This window comes from Homarus americanus, unplaced genomic scaffold (assembly GCF_018991925.1).
Source record: "Homarus americanus isolate GMGI-L3 unplaced genomic scaffold, GMGI_Hamer_2.0 scaffold32929, whole genome shotgun sequence".
Classification (NCBI taxonomy): domain Eukaryota; kingdom Metazoa; phylum Arthropoda; class Malacostraca; order Decapoda; family Nephropidae; genus Homarus; species Homarus americanus.
The window spans coordinates 10860511-10882848 of record NW_024737097.1 but is presented as its reverse complement, the minus strand read 5'-3'; the positions used below and the strand labels follow the sequence as shown (position 1 = coordinate 10882848).

Sequence of the window (22338 nt, the reverse complement as noted above, 5' to 3'; positions counted from 1 at the left end):
CAATTGCAAACATAATTTGGAATCAAAGTAAAAATATATTAAAACAAATAAATAAATGTTAAGATTTGTGGAATGTGTATATGTTTATTAGGAAATGCATTAAATAGACTGTGTTATTAGATCGTATCTTTTGCCTAGTGGACTTCTGTAGGTAAAGTGACTCAAAGAGAATGTGGGGTGAGAGAGGGAGCAGCAGGGAGGGAAGTGGAGGCAGGTGGCCCTCTACCTTCAGTAATGGTGTCCGTGAATGATGAAATATTAATGCTCACTTGAAGCTTAAGTGCATATCTATTATTTTCTTCGTCTGCCATATTATGCAGATAACATTCATACTGCTCATGCTAAACTTTGGCCATAGTGTGAACAAGAGGAGGTTTGAAGACAATTGCAGTGATTCTTTATTCACATGTGCGTGTTGCTTGCTAGAACAATCTACTATACTTTAATAATAACGCAAATAAATCATATAATAATAATAATAATAATAGTGCTTGCAATCTGTCTCAGTATCCGAAGTGCATGTCACGTCTGGTTGTGTAAGGATGGTGAACTGTAAATGGAAATATGAAATTTTGGCAAAACTAATTCCCTTTCTAAAGTTATTTCTTTTTCTTTATCTGTAAAGGAATCAGGGCCAAGCGAGGGGTGTGAATTGACTGTTCATTTAAACAAAATTTCAATCAGTTGTCACTTCAGACATTTTCTTTTTTGAAACTAGTATGAAAGTAACAGTGTGAGTTGAATATTTTTTTAAATAAATTATGTGTGGTGGAGGAGACTTCAGACTTCTCTCCACCGCTTTTATTAAAATGGAAACATATTGGAAACACTTGAGGTCCCAATGCAACATTTCATATTCATTCGTCACAGGCGACAATGGGAGGTTTTCTTTTGATCTAGCATTTTGATATAATTATTGTATCGTGTTGACGAATGGCGTACATAACGAATTTTCAAAGCAATACACAATGAATATATAAGATAATAATCAATGACTACGACAGTTTGTTCCACACACACACACACACACACACACACACACACACACACACACACACACACACACACACACACACACACACACATATATACCCTTACAATATTTTCTTCCTTTAATAATTAAAGACACGTAAATTATCGACATTATAATATGTTATGTTATTCAATAATGGTAGGAATTAACAGCGGCCTTCTTTCTCCCAACACCTTCTCGCCCGCCTTCCCACCACACACCAGACAAGAACCCCAACTGGCCCAAGCCTTCCTTGTCCATGGATGCAACTGATAGACGATTGGATAATCTTTATGAAAGAAAATATATACTCCCTACAGTTAAGAGATAATGTTAGATGTACAGTGAATTTAGCTTTGGATATGGTGTGGTGTGGTGTGGTTTGGCTGGGCATCTAGCGTGGGCTAGCGACAAGAGCACTCGGCGCGGTAAGGTTAATGAATGTTTCTCTGTATGTCACCCAGAGAAAAATGCAAGACAAATTAAATGCATTATTTGAAAATCTTGGTCGAAGAGTCTAACGAAGACAAAAAAACGCTTCTCAGACATCCAAATATAATCTACATTCCTTCCCAAGTTTGGTAATTAGATAATTACAAACATGATGACTGTTTCCAGACTTTGCCTAAACCACTTACAACTATCCTGTTCTCAAAAGAAAAATTGATTCAAGGTCTGGATAATATACAACCTTTGCTACCACAAAAAAAAGAGTCGACAACACGCGTGCAATATATACCTACTTGACGTTCACCTTTAACAACTTTTCGAGAGAGAAAGTTCCCCTAGCGAATCAATGATTGATCTTCCAGGACTCATCGCTCACAACCAACAATTCCCCAACTTTGTGCAGCAAGTTCCTATGGCACCTACACTGCCTTTCTATATATCCGACTGTGAGAGGATATTTTGGGTGTAAATTCTTGTCCTTACGTTCAAGTGAAAGGGAGCTCCATACCTGGAGAAAATTAGCTACTTATTATATTTCAACTGTTTTAGTGAATGAACCTCCAACTTGCTGCACAATCGTCATATCAATATCGTGCGCATCCTGTATGCATAAATTTAGTTTAAAAACATGCAAATATTCAGTCACTATATTGTATATTTAAATTATTTTTGTTCAGAAGATCATGAGATTTTTAAATTAAAATGTTATTGACAGATAACAATTATTAAAGGTTTAATATTGGTGCAATGAATTCTTAATTCTTATGGTTCCCAGAAAATAATATTTGTAGTAAAGTTATTTTTAAATTGTTCCATTTAAATTATGCTTAAATTAATTTTTTTGTACATACTGTATATACAGTGTTGTAAACACACACACACACACACACACTACCAGTGAGCTAGGCCTACAACCAGGTGTTTCCTCAACATTACCACCATGACCTCCCTGACTTAGGCCAAAGTTAGCGTAACCGTAGCCCTGACGTGGCCAGTCAGTCCCCCTGGGATCACAGCTCCTCCAGCGACACCGTAAATCTCGTGACCCCAAGACACCAAGACATGTACTCCCAGCGACGACAGTGACCATCGGGCTGCAACTACAGTCAATGGTTGCGACCAGGTGATGGCGACTTACTCCACACAGGAACAAGACCCTCGAGCTGCAGCATCAGTAGATGACTTCGACATGCAGGACCAGGACCTGAACGTGTTCCTGTACACGGGTGACGGGAAGTTCGAGGGCCCGCCATTAAATGACAAGCAGGTGCTCGAAGGTTCTGCTTAGAAGTTCCGCCCCCCTAGAAATGTCAGAAACCGAGCAAACACTTCAAGCGAAGCCCCAACTTACAGTCTCCGAAATGGTAGTCATTAGCAGGATAAAAATTGTCCAACATAATGTCCTACACTGGTCCTTAATAGACGCAAAGAACTGTCTAACTTATACTATCAATTAGACCCAGACATTATTCTGCTAAACAGTAGTGGCAAAAATGACGAAAGTAAGCTGAAAATGTTGAGCTATGCTGTATACCAGAGGAACATAACGGGTGAGCTGAACGACGGTGTTACTGTGGCCATCAGGTCACGGCCGAGTCACAGATTTTTTTCTTTTCTTTTTTATGGGGGAAGAGCCCATCCGGGCACAGGTCATCGACCCACAACGGGGTTTAAGGTGCGAAAACAATAAGAGTAAAAAGAAATTAAAAATAGAAAAGAAAAAGACCATATTAATCTACACCACGAAGATGCCGGAAAACCAGCTTTTTAAAGTGAGACAGCTTGTAAGAGTATGGAAACACAGAAGAAGGCAGAGCATTCCACAGTTTGTCTGTGTGAGGAAAGAAGGGTGTATTATAACGGGTTATTCTAGTGTGACCGACAGCCACAGAGAAACTGTGGGCACCGCGGGCAAGACGAGTGTGACGAGCCCACTGCCGTGCCGGCGGTACACAAGATGCCAAATCCATCGAACATTGCCCGTTAAAGTACCTGTAAAAGAGAGAGAGTGAAGCAACATTGCGGCGAAGAGAAAGGGAAAAAAGATTATTAACTAAAGGAGGAGAGTTAATAAGACGTTGTCTTTGATTCCACCCTATCTAACAGTTGGACAGAGGAGTCACCCCAGATATGAGAGCAGTACTCCGAGTTAGGACGAATGAATCCCTTATAAACTTGAAGCAATTGCTCAGGAGGGAAGTAGCTACGGCATCTGTACAGCATTCCCAGCTATCGGGAGGCAGCTTTAGCAATATTGTGGATGTGTGGCTTCCATGATATATTAGAGGAAATGGTGAGACGTAGCATATCTATTTTAGAAATTGGCAGAATGGTTGCGTCCTGAAATGTAATTGGTGGGAGATCATTTAATTTGGAAAGTGTAATTGGCAAATACTGAGTTTTATTGCTATTGAATTTAACCAAATTTCTACCTCCCCATTCGGAGATGCTGCACAGATTCACATTGATAGATGAAATGATATCAGCTCTAGAAACAGATCTAGTTTGAGAATTAGGGGGAAGGGAAAAATGTGAAGAAGAATGAAGAGTAGAATCATCAGCATAAGAATGGATAGAATTAGTCGTAGTGTGAAGTAAATCACTGATAAAAAGAAGGAAGAGATGGGTTCTCAAGGAAGCTAGAGATTAGAAAACAAAGTGGGGGAGAGAAATCATAAGAGGCAAGTTTAGAAAGCAAAGACTTGTGCCATGCTCTGTCAAATGCTCTGGAGATGTCAAGGGCCACGAAGAAAGTTTTCCCACAATCCCTAAGAGAGGATAACCAAAGATGAGTGCTGTAGGAGAGCAGATCACCAGTAGCTCTCGCCTGGCGAAAACCATACTGGTGATCCGACAAAAGAGAAGGGCATTCAAGGTGATGCGGAAAATGAGATTTTCAGTAGTTTCGAAAATCTTAGAGAGGGATGAAGTTAGGGCAATGTGGCGATAGTTAGAGGGATTAGAATGATCACCCTTCTTCGGGATGGGCTGAACCAAGGCTTGCTTCCAAGAAGAAGGAAAAGTTTGGGTTTTGAGGCAAAGTTGAAAGAGGCGAGCAAGCACAGGGGCCAGGGCTTCAGCACAGTCCCTCAGAACACGAGGGGGTATTCTGTCAGGTCCATGTGTCTTACTCACATCCAACCTGGATAACACACCAGCAACCCTATGGGTGGAGATTATAGGAAAGTGCATAGGTTCAGTAGGAGGAGTAGGGGTAAGAGGGATAGAATTGGAATCGTCTAAGGTGGAGTTAGAGGAGAATAAGGTGTCAAAGAGATTGGCTTTTTCAGGGGGAGAGTTGGCTATAGAGTTATCAGGTCGGAAGAGAGGAGGAAAAGAAGTAGTGCAGAAGTTATTACAGATGTTTTTGGTTAAGGACCAGAAGGATTTACTAGAAGAAGAGTTAGTCAGGACAATGGTCTTTCTTTTCATAAATTCCACTTGGCCCTATGATGAATAGCCTTACAATGATTCCTAGAAGTAATGAAAGAGGTGTGGGTAAAAAGAGAAGGAGATAGTTTCATAACTTGTTACGCCCTATCTCTCTCCCTACAGGCAAGAGAACAGGAGCGAGCAAACCCTGATTGTAAAGTGAAAGTTTTGGTAGAAGATGGAATAAATGCACTCACACCACCCTGTATAACCCCAACAATGCTGCCAGCACATGCCGAGGCGTCCAGAGTGGAAAAGCAATATTCATCCCACGGAAAGTCGGAGAAGAATTCTCGCAGGGATTGCTAGTTTGCCCTGGTGGTCGTGCCCATTTTGATTTAATAGAAATAAGTTTGTGATCAGAAGACCCTAAGGGGGCAGAAATTGAGTATGAAAAGTGTGAGGGGTTAGAGGTAAAACAAAGATCAAGAACGTTAGTAAGTTGATCGTGTCGATCAGGAACACTTGTAGGGTGTTTAATATTTTGTTCCAGATAATTAAGTAAGGAAAAAAAGAGTGCCTCAGCTCCACCTGGGTCATCCCTTGCAGAGCCAAGCCACTCTCTGTGATGTACAGTACATTGAAATTCCCTAGATAGAGAGGATCTCGGTGTTGGGGTGTGTGGACAGCAACGACTCATGGTAAGAAGTGAGATAGTCAAAGAGTTACAAATAGTTGGTAGAGTTGGGAGAACAGTATAGGAAACAAAGAAAAATAGTCATAATTGGTAGAGATATTTTGAGCCAGATGACATCATAAAGAGAAGATTCAAGATCCGTGAGTTGACCCATAGGTGTACGTGTGTTGCAGTAGGTGCATACACCTCTCTTAGAACGGAAAGATGTATAAAGGTTGTAGTTGGAGACTTGAAAAGGTTTAGGTGAAGCTGCTTTGGTCAGTTGAAGTTTAGATAGAAGTAAGAGGTCGGGAGAAGAGGTTAATAGATAGTGCTCCACAGAAGGAAAATTGGATCTCAGGCCGCGAATGTTAGAAAAATGAAGTGTGAAAAAAGCAGATCCTCCAGCAACCGCGGTGAAGTCAGTTGAGGCCCCACTAGTTTGATGATGATTAGGTCGTCACCTGGGTTCCACAACTTTCCCGACCAGTGGGACCCATCCGAGAAGGCCCCGCTTTAATATTACTGTCCACTGATAACATAGGAGAATAAAAGAGTAGAAAGAATAGAACAGATCAAGAGTGAGAGAGGTTATATATGTTGTGTTGTCAATAGTAAGAGAGACAATTGAGACCCTGCAATTATCTGTAAATGAGGCAGAAAGACAGATGAGCAACCTGGGACTTGGTCACATTTTTCGTGATACCCTATGGCAGCAGGGTCTACCATTAGACAATACATTATGCTTCCAATATCTAGGAGTGCAGGTGGAGACCACCAGGGGGTCTGTTATCATATGCACAATGTACACTCGCAACAAAAAGTATCGGTGCATACTATAGTGTGAACAATTTGAGACCAGTGACGATAGGTATTGGGAAAGGCGAGTTGTTCCAGCCGTATGTTGGCAGCCCTGTAATGCTGCTGAGCAGCTACGATGGCCTGGTCAAGTGAAACAAACCGTTATAAATAAGGTCGGAAAGTGATAAATAGACAGTATGAAATATGAGGAGCTCCCTGTTAACAAAATTATTTGTGATACTTGTGAATATTGCCACATTAATTTATGCTACCAAATAAACCACACAACCTGGTCGTCCTGAGTGGTGGTGCAGCGTAGACTGCCGCTCCGAGACCTGTCGTCTGTAGCACCAGTTCCGAGGTATCTCCGAATCCATTGTGCAGCGGTGTTCCTGTGGACACCAACCCACCAGCTAATATCTGTGACGCCGAACCCTTCGTTATGAAGGGCAATAATAGCTCTTCGTGTTCCCTCTGAGGTTTCCATGTCGTCTGGCATGTGTAGATCTCTACTGCTTCATATTGCCTCTGTTTTATACCCACGTTCACCGAGACCGAACCCTCGCTCATCATTCAGTCGACACAAAGCAACAATCCGAAAAGAGGAAACAAACACACTGATTGTCAGCCATATGGCAACACCTAGTGGAGGGGGGGGGGGTAATGAGGATACACTTACCAACCTTCCCGACATATCACAGTGTATACGTATCATTTCTGAAGTCATCTATCTCACCCTGCACCGATATTTTTTGTTGCGAGTGTACCTACCTCCTAGACGTCCTTATTTTCCCGAACAAGACCTCAACCAACTGCAGCACCACAGAAAACCAACATACATCATAGGAGACTTAAATGCGTGCCACGCCATACTCGGACACGGAAATGAGAACAACGTCGGTGTGGCGCTGTATGACAACATTGGAAGGGGAAAACTGCAACACCTCGGGCCAGATTTCCCGACATTGATCAGACGTGCCAGTGCCACAACACCCGACATAATCCTCTCTAACAACGAGGCCGCCCTGAACAGGCACGTTACCGCCGGACCCATCAGTACCAGCGATCACCTGCCAGTCGTCGTGACGCTCTCATCCAATCCCATTATGATCCCCGCTAACATCAGGTCAAACCTCAAACGGGCAGAATGGGAATCCCTTAAGGAGTCTCTCAGTCTCAAGCAGGGGAGTAACCTGGAAGAGGCCAACCCCAATGACATCGACGACGAGGTCGAACAATGGTACACTGATGTGAAGATGGAGATGGGCAACAACATCCCGACCACCACCCACAGGACCATTCCCACCCTCACACTATTCACCAGCTGAGGCAGCTCAGTGTCCAGTACGATCACGTGAGACAGCTAGCCAGTATCCGCGGGTGGACGCAAGAGCTGAGAGACCAGTACTGACAGCTATAGACGGACATCCAGCATGAGAGTAAACGTCTACATGAACAAAAGTGGGCCGCCATGGTGTGGAAGGCAGCCAACAATTACCGCGATTCTGCTGCATTCTGGAAAGGGATCAAGCGACTGATGGGTTCCACCTCTAGCACGGTCCCTTACCTGTTCGACCAAAACAACGTGAAAATATTCGAGGAGGAAAACCAAGAACAATTACATTGGCAATATTTACGGAAGATCTTTACCATTAGTGAACAGGAGAACAGGAGGGCATTTTAGGTCAGTTGCAGGACCACCTGCACCTGCTCCAGCCGCTCGCACGGACTGACTTCACTAGACTGGTGGACGACTGCTACCTGACGGAGCGCATATTTCCTGCAGGTGTGTCAGCCAGCATAAAATGGTTTAAAAACAAGTCACCAGGGCAAAGCCATATTAACAAGAAGATCCTGGCTCAACTCCCCGACAACATGATAGAGAGGCTTGCTCATATATGCAATGCCTACCTTGCCTCTGGATACTTCTCTAAGATGTTCAAAATCGTCGTTATCCACCTCATAACAAAAGCAGGGAAGCCAGCAAAAAACAGTTGAAAACTTTCGACCAGTATCGCTACATGGGATACCAGCCAAAATCCTAAAAAAATAGTAAATAAGGGGTTGCGGATGAATCTGGAGGACGAAGACGTGCATAATCCCCGCCAGTTCGGCTTCCGCCAGTACCGAGGCACATCCACCGCCATAGCACAGGCCTACGAGCAGACCGCCTGTAGTGCAACGTAGTGCTCAGGGACGTCAGCAAGGCGTTTGACAAAGTTTGGCACGCGGGGCTGCAGTATAAGATCATACAACTGGGGCTACCCGAAAACCTGACCTGCCAGCTGTGCAACTTAATCACGGACTGCAGAGCCAAAATGCAAGAACAGTGTGGAGAAGAATCGTCTCTCTCGAGCAGCGTGCCTCAGGGCTCTTGTCTCTCACCAATCCTTTACACGCTCTACACGGCTGAACTGCCACCCCGAATCGTCGACAGCGAATACACCATGTATGCCGACGATGTAACACAGATCGTCACCTGCTCATGAAGGTCCACGGCAAGGATGGCGCGACTCACTGCTCGGACAATAGAGGATATCTCGGAGTATGAAAATAAATGGAAAATTAAAACAAACAAAACGAAATTCGAGGTCATACCCATAACCAAATTGAATCCAGCGCCACTGATGATCGGCAACGAAGAGATGGAGTACTCTAAACAAGGCAGGTTGCTCGGCTTCATCATCATCTTGGGCGGGCATCGTTTCCTATGTGAAGGACAAACTAAAGAAAACCAAAGTCGCCGCTGCCAAATTAAAACGTTTTAAACTGATGCCTGAGAACATACAAGTCCATCTGTACAAGGCGCTGGTGAGGCCTGTGTTGGAGTACCCACACGTACCACTCGTCACACTCGGAAAGACCAGAATAAAACAACTACAGAGCTTCCAAAACAAGTGTCTGAGATCAGCCAGTGGCCAAGCGGCACCCTTCCAGGAGACAGTGGAAACAATCCACCTGAGAAATAAAACAGAGGCCCTCAACGTCAGGTTCCATCGCCTTGGGAAGAAGGTCTGGGACAAGCTCCTAGACGACCCTCACAGCCCAGACCACCTACGCGGGGAAGTCATCGACGGAGGGCGACCCCACGCCTGGTGGCCCCGGAGTCTGCCCACACTACAACAACCCAACCCGCGACCCATCTATGTCCGCCACAGCGATCCACCTTAGATTAAAACTTAGGTGTTATAAGATCACATTTAACAAGTCACAATCTAGTGAGTCCATAACGTAATACAGTAATTGTAATTGTAAAATCAAGCTAGTCATTGTCAACCAAAGTAACCATTGTGCAACCTCATCCTAAATCCTAGGTTAGCTTAGTTAGCCAACAAACTCTGTAATATGTAAAACAAGGGGTGTCGTCCCCCTTTGTTTAACTCATTAAACTTCTCTTCCAACATTTCCCCCCACGACTATCTGTCGCGAATTCTCTATTATTCATGTCTGGCTGTGCCTTGAACCCCAGCATGCCTTCCATCCTTTCCCCACCTTAAAAAAAAAAAAAAAGACAGCGAGACAGGCCAGCAACCACAAGATCACATATGTTGTACTGGTTGGTGAAGGTGTGGCTCAACTCCAATCTTCCCAATAATTGAAATATGGTGTGCTGCACATAGGTCGACCTTGGCTTTTAGTGAGATTTCCAAAGCAGTGAGTTTTTCTATCAGTCACGTGGCGGGCTCCTGTGAAGTACCTTTAACAGTCGGAGTACACAATTACCACAAGGCACCAAGCCAGTCTGACAGTTCTAACAAAATTAAAGACACTGAGTTGTGTCTCTGATGTTATGACTCCTACAGTACTCTTGTCTTGTACTCCACATTCCAGAAAGCTGTACAGGATAATCAAGTTAACTATTTCGATTAAGATAACAAAGTGCTGTATCTCATAAAACAAACTCATTCCATAAAGAAAACTGAATTGCATGGTGGGTGGAAATGTAAATTCAAGGAAAACTATATTGAAAAAATTATGTCACTTTCTTTGGTGTCCATATGGTAGAGCCAAGCCGCATCTATCACACTCACATCACTGTCAAGTGAAGTTCTCTTCCATGCGCTATGGAGTTATAGAATTCCCTTTGAAATTTCTGAGTGAAATATATAGTTTGGATTAAAAAAAATAGTCTTTAAAAAACTTGGATGTAACTGATGATGACTTAAAAACTGTCTTAAACTTATCCGATTGGGGTAACGTCACTAGTGGAGTACCCCAAGGTTCAGTAATTGGACCATTACTATTTATTATATACATAAACGAAATAGATATCGGCGTAGACAGGAACATAAGTAAATTTGCTGATGACACTAAAATAAGGCGTGTAATTAAATCGGACGAGGACTCCGCAAAGCTACAGGAAGATCTAAACAAATTTTTCGAATGTTCTGAAAAATGGCAGAGGAAATTTAATGTGGACAAATGTAAAGTACTTAGTGTAGGAGATGTAAACAGAGAAACCAGATATCAGATGAACAACGTTGTTATAGAGAAATCTGACTGTGAGAAAGATTTAGGAGTAAAGATTAAAAATCTTAAACTACGACAACAATGTGTATTTCCTCGAAATAAAGCTAACAAAGTACTTGGGTTCGTACAAAGAAGTGTTAGTTACAAGACTAACGAGGTTATCCTAAAACTGTATCTTGTGTTTGTGAGACCCCACTTAGATTATGTGGTTCAGTTTTGGTGACTGTACTACAAAATTCAGAGGAGAATGGCAAGACTAATCCCGGGCATTAGGAACCCTGAGTACAGAGACAGGTTAAAGCATCTTAATTTGCACTCCCTGAGAGTCGTAGAGTGAGGGGCGATATGATCAAGGTGTATAAATGGAAGTCAGGGCTAAACAAAAGTGATATAACATACAGTAGGTACTCAAACTATCCAACCCGAAGCGAACTCGTAGCAATGGTTTTAAATTACACAACTTTAGATTTAGGCGCTAGATAAGTAGACACTGATTTGAAAATAGAGTAGTGGATGAGTGGAACAAGTTACCAAACATCACCGTGAACTGGAATACGCTGGATAGCTTCAAACATAGGTTGGATGGATATATGAGCGATAAGGGTTGGGTGTAAACGGGACTGCCCAGTTTGGGCCAATAGGCCCGCTGCAGTTTCCTGCACTCTTCTGTTCTCATATGTGCTTATATCAGATCTGGATCTTGCCTCATTTGCTTGTGGGGCTTTGGGTTCATTAATAATAAAAGTTATTATTCAATCAGGAAACTGTGCCAGAAGTTAGAGAAGAGGATTGGCACGAACTGTAGCATCTAGACCACATTCAGCTGATGCTGAACTGCTGTTAAAATTCTACAATGTCGTCAAAACAGATGATTGAGGTTGTCTGAAAATTTCCTACGTACCGTCGAATTACAGCAGTATTGAACTGGATGAAAGACAAAAATCACCGTGAGGAAACAACCAGACAAAAGCCTTCAGCAACGATGGTTTTCATCGACGTATTGAGAAGCACCCGAAGAAAGTAAAATAAAGAAATTTACACACACACACACACACACACACACACATTGTTTATATTATTAGTTTATGAACTAAATATATCCTCTTGTGGAAAATATAATTCTGATGTACCGCACTTGTTGATGGACATTACAGAGAGGAGTAGAGCGACTTATCTACTTTCAAGTTCATAAATATGTTGAAAATGGTGTCTGACGTGACCACTGTACAGGAGAGTTTACTGGTCTGTATTATGACTGAATAAGATCTACAGTAAATGGGTTCGTTGTAGCCAAAGTATGACCGCAGTATCAATAGCAGTAGGAAATGTTTTTACCAATTAAGACTTCGAGGCCGTGGGTAAAATTGACACTGGTGCTAAAGAGAACACCTTTCTGACAGTCGTTGACGTTATAATGTTATTACTGCCTTTCAACAACTAACGTCTTTAAGTTCGTAACAAGGTTGGCAATTACACTAGTCCTTCAACAATTAAAAATTATGAAAGGTAGAACTTTCTGCAGAATTGTTGTGTGGTCCGATGTGTTTTATTAAAGCTGTCATGTGTTGATAAACTAAATTGTCTAGAATTATTAAACTCGAAGAAATTATTATAGTTCTCGATTTTCTCGTTATTAAGACTTAACAGACGCGGGGTGCACATATGCAGAGGATGTGAGGAACATACGTGGGAGATGGCAGCTGTGTGTAGGAGGTCAAGTATTTACATAAGCCAGCGTGGGGCGCCGCTGACGCAGTAACTTCATTAATCTAAGCTGCTTCATATGTAGATGTTGTTGGCGAGCAGGGGCAGGTTGGGCCAGAAACAGTTTTAGTGGTTATTCTTGTAGCACTGAAGATAATGCTCTCATCTCACGCTCTCCTATCTAATGTTTTATGTATGTATAAGAGTAAAGTTGATGGCAATGATACTCCATTAACTATACCTTGAAACAGCCTTTCTGAAATGCTAAATTATCTGTGACAACTAATCAACAGATTTTACTCCAAAAGCAATTAATTTCTCAGCAGATATAAGTAATATTGATAAATTTTTTTGTTATTTATGAAGCAGTTTGTCTAATTTTAGCGTAACCGTGACAAATTCAGTGCTCTTTCTTCTTACTTTTTCAATGAATATAATCAGAACTTTTGGTAGATTTGCCCAGTTCAAATAATGATATCCTATACGCTTCAATTTGTCTTTTACCTTAGTAAGTGTATTATCCTTGTCTACATTCTGTCTTCTTGAGCTGTTGAAGATGCTGCTTACCATTCTGATTTTTATTGATGTTAGACCAAGTAAGGAAAATATTGATGTTAAGAGAAATGTAATTGATGTTAAGAGAAATGTAACACCTGTCTTTTTTATCCCCAGCTTCCTTCTTCGGTGCCTCCTACGTGGCGGTACCCCTACAGGAGGCCAGGAGCTCAACAGAGATCAGTCTACGCCTTAAAACACACCGAGCTGATGCACTCCTGCTTCTGGCTGCGGGCAACACCGATTACTGTCTGGTGGTGCTGGAAGGAGGAGCTCTTAGGGTAAGTATCTGAAGAAGTTACTACCGTGCCTGCAGGGAGCCAACCTCCTTAATATATGTGGAAAGGGTTGGCATCTATAACTAACGAGTATAGGATGACTTTCCATAGTGTGCGTGTAGGGGATGAGCCTCTATGCTTCTCGTGTAGGGAGTGTACGTACATATAGTTTCGTGGAGAGAGTGTACCCAGGGGCGGATCCAGGTACCAATCGGTGGTGGGGAGGGGGGCAAACTTAACTTAGCAGTAGGTAGGTAGGTAGTTTTGGGGATTACTGGCCACTTTGCCGTTAGGCTATTTCGACCGAAGCTGTTTTTTTTCATGAGTCGTTTTCTTTGGACTTCTTCCTTTTGTTCTCTTTGCTTTTCAATTTCCATTCTTCTTCTTGGTCTTGTTCTGGTATTTTTCGTAAAATTCTAAAAACGGTGATGATTTTAATGTTACTAAATCCTTTTCTTCTGTCTTCTTTAATTCTGGTTTCTTTTCTGTGGTCTTCTTGGGGTCTTGATTTTTCTTTTCCGTGGTCTTGTTGGGGGTCTTGATTGTTCTTTTCTTCGGTTTTCACTACAAGGAGAGCCTTCTTGTAGCTCATTTTTTTCTTGCTTCGCAGCTTAGCCACCCTACACTCCTCCCTCCACTTGGGTCACTCCCGCTCGGAGGAGGAGTGAGTGCCACCACAAGCTGCGCATTTCTTGGCTGCCCCCGAGCAGTTGGTGTGCTGGTGCCCGGGTGTCTCGCAACTGCAACAGACCTCCCGAGCACGACACATCCCCGCCAGATGGCCATACCTCTGGCATTTGTAACACCTTGTTGATCTTCTTTCATACGGTCTTACTGGGATGCTCTCCCATCCCAGTAATACGGTGCTTGGTAGATTCTTGGGGTAACCAACCAGTGCAGTTGCACTGGTCAGCTTCCGTACTATTGAGAGCTGGTCTCCGATCAGCTCGGCCAGTTCTTCTTTTTCAAGGTGTTCTATCTCGGTGTGGGAGATGACTCCCAACACCAAGTTGTCCTCGGTGCGAGCTTCCACTAGTATCTGGATCCCGTTTATTTCTGTTATGTTAGCTATTTGCTGGGCCTGTCCCTATTCTGCGAAGGTGACGATAAGGCCACCACTCACTGGTCTGCGGACGACCCTTGTCACCCCCCTGATTCCTAAGGAATCAAAAAGCTTCCTTAGGACAAGGAGGTTTAGTTGCTTGCGCGAAGGGCATGTGACTGGGTACAGTCTTACGACCTTCGCCTGGTCACAGGTCAGCATCGTCAGGTTCACGTAGTACCTCGGGAGCAGAGAAGATCTTGCCTCGCCGAGGTGCAGTTCTCAGTGTAGAAGTAGCACACACCCAAGTTTGGTAGGTGTGAAGAAAGTGGGGGAGGGGGGGAATGAGCACAGAAGGCGCGAGGCAATAACCTAGTTAGTGGGTCTGGGGGGTGAGCGGTAGCTGGGGGAGGCATTTTTTAAATATTTTGAGGCAAATTAGATAAGATTTATGATGATTTATATTGTAAGCCTGTAACCAATAGTAAGCAGGAGATCTAGGGTCCCATGATTCCAATAAGAAGAAAAGTTGATGCTGTGGGATCATGACACTTATCCATAGATGCATCCTATCAATAAGATAATTGAGATAATGTATTATAAGTATTTGTTTATTAACGAGTTCAATATTTCATACCAAATGCCGAAGTCCTATATAAACTCCATTAACACCAATAAATATACCAAACAGTATCATCATAGTGGACCAAGGTACTTGGGTTTCTCCAAGGCGTTTGACTAAGTCCAACATGCACAGCTAGCTTCTTAGGTCCAGGCACATGCATCACTGGTAAAATTTTAAAGTGAGTTAACAGCTTGCTCTTAGACAGACAGCAAAAGGTGGTCATAAACAGAGTACTTTCAGTATGGTGGAATGCCACAAGAATATATCCTTCGACCCACCCTGTTTGTGATCAACCCATCGAGATTTGGGAATTATAAAGCGTACAGTCCCGGTAAGAAGTCCTGCGTCAGGCAGTTTTGGCTAACTCGGTATGAGGCATCTTCGGAGACATGCGCGAACGAACAAGCATGATAGAACTACCGGGCTCATAGTTTAAGCATCACTCTGTGGTTTAAAGGGTGCATTTCATGCCTAGATTGCCATGTTGCCAGCAATGTCAGGAACAACCAATGAATACCATTAATAATTATGTCGACCTAAATTGAATGACGAGAATCAATGTATTTGCTAGCACAGATGAAATGCCTCCTCGCACACACGCCGTGGTACACCGTCTGCTAGACACCTCGATCATGTGAACAATTCATTCTATGTCGTGTCTAGGTACACATCTTTGAACTATACCATCTATCGGTGATATGAGTTGTCTTATGTGAGTGTCAGGAGGATAGGCATAAAAAATACTGTATAAAGAGGTACTTAATTTCAAGTCAGCAGAGAGGGTCACTGGCAGGAGGGAGGTGATCAAGTAAAATTTTCCTCTTTCCTATTTATCATCTTATCATCAGTATCACATATCATTGACAATCTTACTTCCATAAATCAAGAGCCACACTTGAGATATTAACTTTACATATTACACTGTAAAATATATATATATATATATATATATATATATATATATATATATATATATATATATATATATATATATATATATATATATATATATATATATATATATATATATATATATATATATATGTATATATAATGATTTTTTTTTTAGAGGTAACATGTTTTCCTCCTATCCTCATGTGAAACAATTTTATTTCACCAAATATTTAATACTCAATTCAACTACTTAAGGGTGATATAACATAATTTACTCGAACAGGGTTCTATGGTAATTTGAAAGAGAACAGAAAACACGATGTGGACACCCCCGACACACACACACAACTTAAGCGTTACTTTGTTTGGGAGTTTGCTACATGTTCCAACTGGTAAAATTTGTTCGCGTAAATTATGTTATATCGCCCTTAAGAACATAAGAATGGAGGAAACTGCAGCGGGCCTATTGGCCCATACTGGGCAGTCCCGTTTACACCCAACCCCTATTAAGTTGAATTGAGTATTATATATATATATATATATATATATATATATATATATATATATATATATATATATATATATATATATATATATATATATATGCTGATAACCACAAGGAAAAAGAAAACACGAAGTTCCCAAGCGCTTTCGTGTAATTCACACCTTCAGGGGTGAGTACAGACTAAGGAGAAATACATGACAAGGCAAATATATATACAGTCGAGGAAGGTGAGATCAAGTCCACAATAGTCAGGTTATTAGGTAGTGACCCTACTAATCTTCAAAAAGCACCGCAGCAGTCGGTAGTCAGGTCAGAGGGTAATATGACCCAACCTTCTCACCTGGTTACAAATCTTCCTAATTACGAAATTATCCAGTTTGTACATACCATTACTCAAATTCATGTTGACGGATTCGGTATGTTTAATGCAACTGGATTCTATAATGTTCCTATTGTCAATTGAATTACAAGGTAATATTGAGGAGGCATTATCCCAGTCAATATATTTATAACACAAACAGAAGGAAAAAACATATTATCTCCACCAACTCGCCCACACTGTTGAAGTTAACGGTCACGTGGCCGCTCCTGGCTTCTTGATAAACCTGCTGCCGGTCGTAACGGGTGTTATCAGGTCTCCAGCAGGGAAGACTGCCTGGCACAGGCTGGGACTGTACCTTCGAATACACAGACAAGAAATTGCTTCTTCAACTTTGTAAATCTCTTGTACGTTCCAGTCTGGATTTCTGTATACAAGCATGGAAACCTTACCTCCAGAAAGACTTATTATACCTAGAAAAGGTGCAACAGAGTGACTAAGATTATACCGGAACTTTGTTCATCTCGATATCTATGTAGACTTGAGGATTTTAGGACTAGCAATTCTTCAGACAAGACACAATAGGGCAGACTCAAAGACACATCCAAACTCTTGAAAGGGATGAAAAACGTGAACTGGGCCTTTTTTGTGATGTCTTGGAACGTAAGGAAATACTTCTTCACAAAGAAGCTGATAGATCTATGATAACGTCTACCAGCCCAATACAAAACTTTCAAGACCAATGGAATAACCCTACACAGGCCACTGGCCTCCATCCCTCGGTTTGGCCACCTCTGGTTTGGGTGGCCTTTAGGTAAATATAATCATATAATAACATTTACGAAAGAGGAATAGTAATTGATTTTTCCCTACTAGCCTTGGCCTAGACCAGTGTATATATTTCGTATTCATCGGGAAAATGACGGGAACTGAGTTTTACCTTAAATTTTAAATTAACAAATAAAGCATAAGAGAAAATATTCTCTTCATTTTTTTTAGCCACCCATTACCCCCTTTCACAAGGCTGCCTTCAAAATGACCTCCCTCCCATCTGATGCCAAAATAACTACCTCGTTCATCAATTGCGATCATAAAATTGATGGAAGTATATTTAGTTCAAAAAACAAGTTTTCTTTTTCTCTCAACATCAACAACACAAACAACATAATAGTATTCAGTAAGACAAATGAGGCTGCTTCCTGCAGCCAACCGCCTGATCCGGGAATTGGTGAACAGTGGCATCAGATGACACATCCAGTCTGTTCCAGCTCTTTGTTTTTCATATAGAGGAAAAATAATTCTGCTTTCCTTCTGAGTGCTACATGTGTAATGACATAAGACTTGGCAGTACCTAAATAATTTTATTCAAATGATATAAACCGAGAAATCAAGAATATTAATGTGCTGGAATATTATGTTCGTAAAGAGAGTGTACAGTTTCGGAAGTGTGTTCCTACACCCCCAAGTGGTAACCAGTGTCTCCAAACGGCCAACGTGTATGACCTATAGCAAACCTATCCACCAATCACGTCCGTCGTTACACGACCAATACCCGTTCATTCATAAATAGTGATACTACTACTGCGACGCTGCCGTTTGGAGACACGGGTCCCACATGGATGTAGGAACACATTTCCGCAACTGTGTGTGCTACCTGACCCAGCTTGGAGAAGGTCGTGCCCGCAAGTGCTCCCGTTTATGGATCAAGGAGAGAGGCAGTGGTACAAACCCCAAGTGAAGCTCACAGGTAATGTCGTGGTAGTTAAAGCTAAAAGAGTAAGGTTTAGATAGAGCTTTTTAGCAGAGAAACAGACCTAGGTGTGTTTTCTTCCTGGGGCTGAGATAGTGCTTGAGAAAGCAGACAGGGCCTGGCCAGGAGGGTACTAATCCAAATGAGTATCTTGAAGTGTGTATAAAACCATGCCAGGTAAGGTTAGGAGGAGGAACTTTTCAAGAGGTGATGAGAGGCGCTTAGGAAGGTTAGAGATAGGGGAGGGATCCTGATAGTATGTGGTGTCTTTGCCTAGAAGAGGCTGGTTTTAATTGTCCATAAATGCTATAAATTGCCGACTGAAAACATTGTGCAAACAATGGCTGGGTGATCTGTTTACACCGGCAACGATTCTATGGCAATGATCACTCAGCGGATGGCACTGTCTCAGAGGGGGTAAAGACGTTGTCTGCATCCCTGGAGTGGAAATTTATTACCCGGAAGGGGGTTTCGCTAGCAGAGAGGTCAGGGGGAAGTGGGAGTCAAAAACAAGCAAGGTCCTGGGAAGTAAAATTAGTTGCTCAGGACAAAGTATAAAAAGAGACCAGAAGGTAGGTTTAAATGTATACTATACAAACAGTAGGAGCAAGTAGGAACAAATAGACTGCTAGATGTTGTATGTACTGAGAATGTAGACGTCATAGCAATCACCGAAACTTGGATGAATCTGGCGAGCAAAATTTTTTATCAGAGTACCACATAGAAGGGTACAACCTTTTTAACAAAGACAGGGAAGGTAGGAAGGAGGAGGGGTCGCACTTCGTCAAGGAAAACACAAAACGTTAGACAATCAAAGAAAAGTAAAGAGGTTCTGTGGGTAAACCACGAAGGAAGAGGAAACTAATTATGGAGTGATTTATGCGCCCCAAGTCTTGGCAAAAGAAGCTGGAAGCCCAGCCCATATGGCAGGAAAGTTTTGAGGCAAAACATACCAAATCCCATGACAGAGATTTCAACTTCAGAAATATTGAGTGGGATTAGAACATTGTAGGCGACTGCTGAACTGAAGCCTTCCCTAGACGCAGCACAGGACAATTTTTGAAACAACTTATTTTAAACCATTGAGAATAATACCATATTAGACCTAGTATTACCAAACAAATATATTTACCAGGAGGTTATCACAGTAGGGAAGTTAAATCCATAGATAACAGTGATCAGAGAAGAAATCTGTGTCTGCACTTTTAAATTAAAAGTTTGAAAACAATGACACATAATGAAATCAAACTTTCGGTTGAAGGATTAACAGGGGTTAAGAAGGCACTTAGGTGAGGTCACCAACAGCCATAGGAAGGGTGAGGTCATACACACAACACCGATCATGACTATAATATATTCAACAGTGCTACTACATAAACCAGCATCACAAAAATTTAGGCTGAACAGCAATTTGATTAATAATGTAAAAAACTTAAAACATGACATAGAATAAAGAACAGGATCACCTATCCTCTAAACCTACGGCACAGTGACTACCTACCGTCTTCTACAATACTCAGCCTTACTCGTCAGCCATCTCAGCTCCTCGCTTAAGTATTTGTAATCTTGTATTGCCTCTCCCACCTCCACCTTGCTTCACGATTGTTTTATGTGTTATTAATATGTATATACTGTTAATGTTTAGGTTAAGTTTGGTTAAGGGTAATTTATAAGCTGAATATTTTGTTAAGGGATTTATGGTACTTTATTATACACAACGAAAACTCGCATCCTTTGTCTACCCTTTTATAGTCCGATTGTCTTTTTTTTTTTTTTTTGTTACCTGTTGGGATCTGGGTAGACGTATAACTATATTCTAAATCCCCAACTCGTAACAATGACATAGGAGTAAAGAAAGGAATATATAAGAAATTAAAGGGAGGGGAGGAGCAGCTCAGAAACAGGTATAATGAACCATCTAGGAATGTTAAGAAAAATGTAAGGAAAGCAAAGAGAGACTATGAAATCAAAATAGCAAGAGAATCCAAGGCGAATCCCAAGGGATTTTTCCAGGTATATAGGACAAAGGTCAAGGACAAAGTTGGGCCTTTAAAGTCAGGGAGGGGAGAATTGATAAATGGCAGTGAAGACATGAGCAAAGCATTGAACAGCTACTTCTTATCAGTTTTCACAGAAGAAATTTGCGATGAAATTCCGGAGGTGGAACTGATATTTAAGGGAAAGGAAGAAGAGAAATTAAAGAATATCACCATCAGAAAAGAGGATGTTCTTAAGAAGATAAATAAACTAAAGAACACAAAATCCCCAGGGCCGGATGAAATTTTTCCTCGAGTCTTAAAAGAGTGTAGGGAACAGATTAGCGGACCCCTCGTAAATTTATTTACAAAATCATTAGACACTGGAGTTGTGCCAGAGTTGTGGAAACAGGCGAATGTAGTACCCATATTTAAAAAGGGAGACAGAGCATCAGCGTCAAATTACCGGCCGATCAGTTTGACGTCAGTAGTGGGGAAATTTCTTGAATCAATTATAGCAGATAGCATCCGATCGCATCTAGAGAAAAGCAAATTAATCTACGACTCTCAACATGGGTTTACAAAGGGAAAATCTTGTCTAACAAATCTGCTAACGTTTTTTAGGAAAGTCTTCGAGGTAGTAGATAATGACGAAAATTACGATGTTATTTACTTAGACTTTAGCAAAGCATTTGACAGAGTACCGCATCAGAGGCTTCTGAGAAAAATTAAGGCTCATGGTATCGAGGGAAAGTTTTAAATTGGATAAAATCATGGCTCACCGATAGAACGCAGAGGGTCAGCGTAGATGGTGTTAAATCTGAGTGGGGCCGTGTAACCAGTGGGGTTCCCCAGGGGTCAGTACTAGGCCCACTCTTGTTCATGATCTACATAAACGATTTAGATACTGGGATCAGCAGTGACATAAGCAAGTTTGCGGATGACACCAAAATAGGGCGGCAAATTAATTCAGGGCAGGATGCAAATGCATTACAGGAGGATCTAAATAAACTGCAGGGGTGGTCTGAAAAATGGCAAATGAAATTCAACACCAGCAAGTGCAGCGTACTTAATATTGGAAGAACAAATACTTATAATGTATACAGCCTGAACAACATCAACCTAGAGAAGTCGACTTGTGAAAGAGACCTAGGGGTACTTGTAAGCCCGGACCTACGGCCTAGAAAACAGTGCGTTAATGTTCGAAATAAGGCAAACAGAGTATTGGGTTTTATATCTAGAAGTGTAAGTAACAAGAGTGCAGAGGTCTTATTGCAACTATATCTTGCGTTAGTTAGGCCGCACCTCGATTATGCGGTTCAGTTCTGGTGCCCCTATTATAGAATGGATATAAATTCACTAGAGACGGTGCAGCTAAGAATGACAAAAATGATTCGGGGACTTAGAAACCTTCCATTTCAGGATAGGTTAAAGAAACTTAACTTGCATTCCCTAGAAAGACGAAGAGTGCGGGGAGATATGATAGAAGTATTTAAGTGGGTGAAAGGAATCAATAAAGGGGATATAGATAAAGTTCTTATAATATCCGAGCAGGATAGGACTCGGAGCAACGGATTCAAGTTGGATAAGTTTAGGTTTAAGAGGGAGATAGGAAGAAACTGGTTCACAAATAGGGTGGTGGACGAGTGGAACAAGCTTAGCAACTTTGTAGTAAGTGCGGGAACGCTGGAAAGTTTCAAAAGGAGGCTAGATAGATTCATGGATGATAGAGAGTGGTAGTAACTCTCGACAGGAGCTGCCATGCACACTTGCACAGGCCAACCGGCCTATTGCAGACTCCTTATTTTCTTATGTTCTTATGTTCTTATGGTAGGTGGCGTGGGGGGAGGGCGTGGGGAGAGGGCGTGGGGGGTGTATGTGTCTTCATATATGGAGGGAGATGTTTGCA

General features: G+C 41.8%; 1 protein-coding gene across 1 annotated transcript in view; it reads left to right on the top strand.

Annotated features, from left to right (window-relative positions):
- The window catches only part of LOC121873112 (chondroitin sulfate proteoglycan 4-like), a 164305-nt gene that overhangs the window by 6919 nt on the left and 135048 nt on the right, over positions 1-22338 (top strand). Inside the window, exons 2-3 of the mRNA XM_042376424.1 lie at positions 2610-2739; positions 13158-13321. Coding sequence (XP_042232358.1) covers positions 2610-2739; positions 13158-13321 — 294 coding nt within the window. The remainder of the gene's footprint in view (positions 1-2609; positions 2740-13157; positions 13322-22338) is intronic.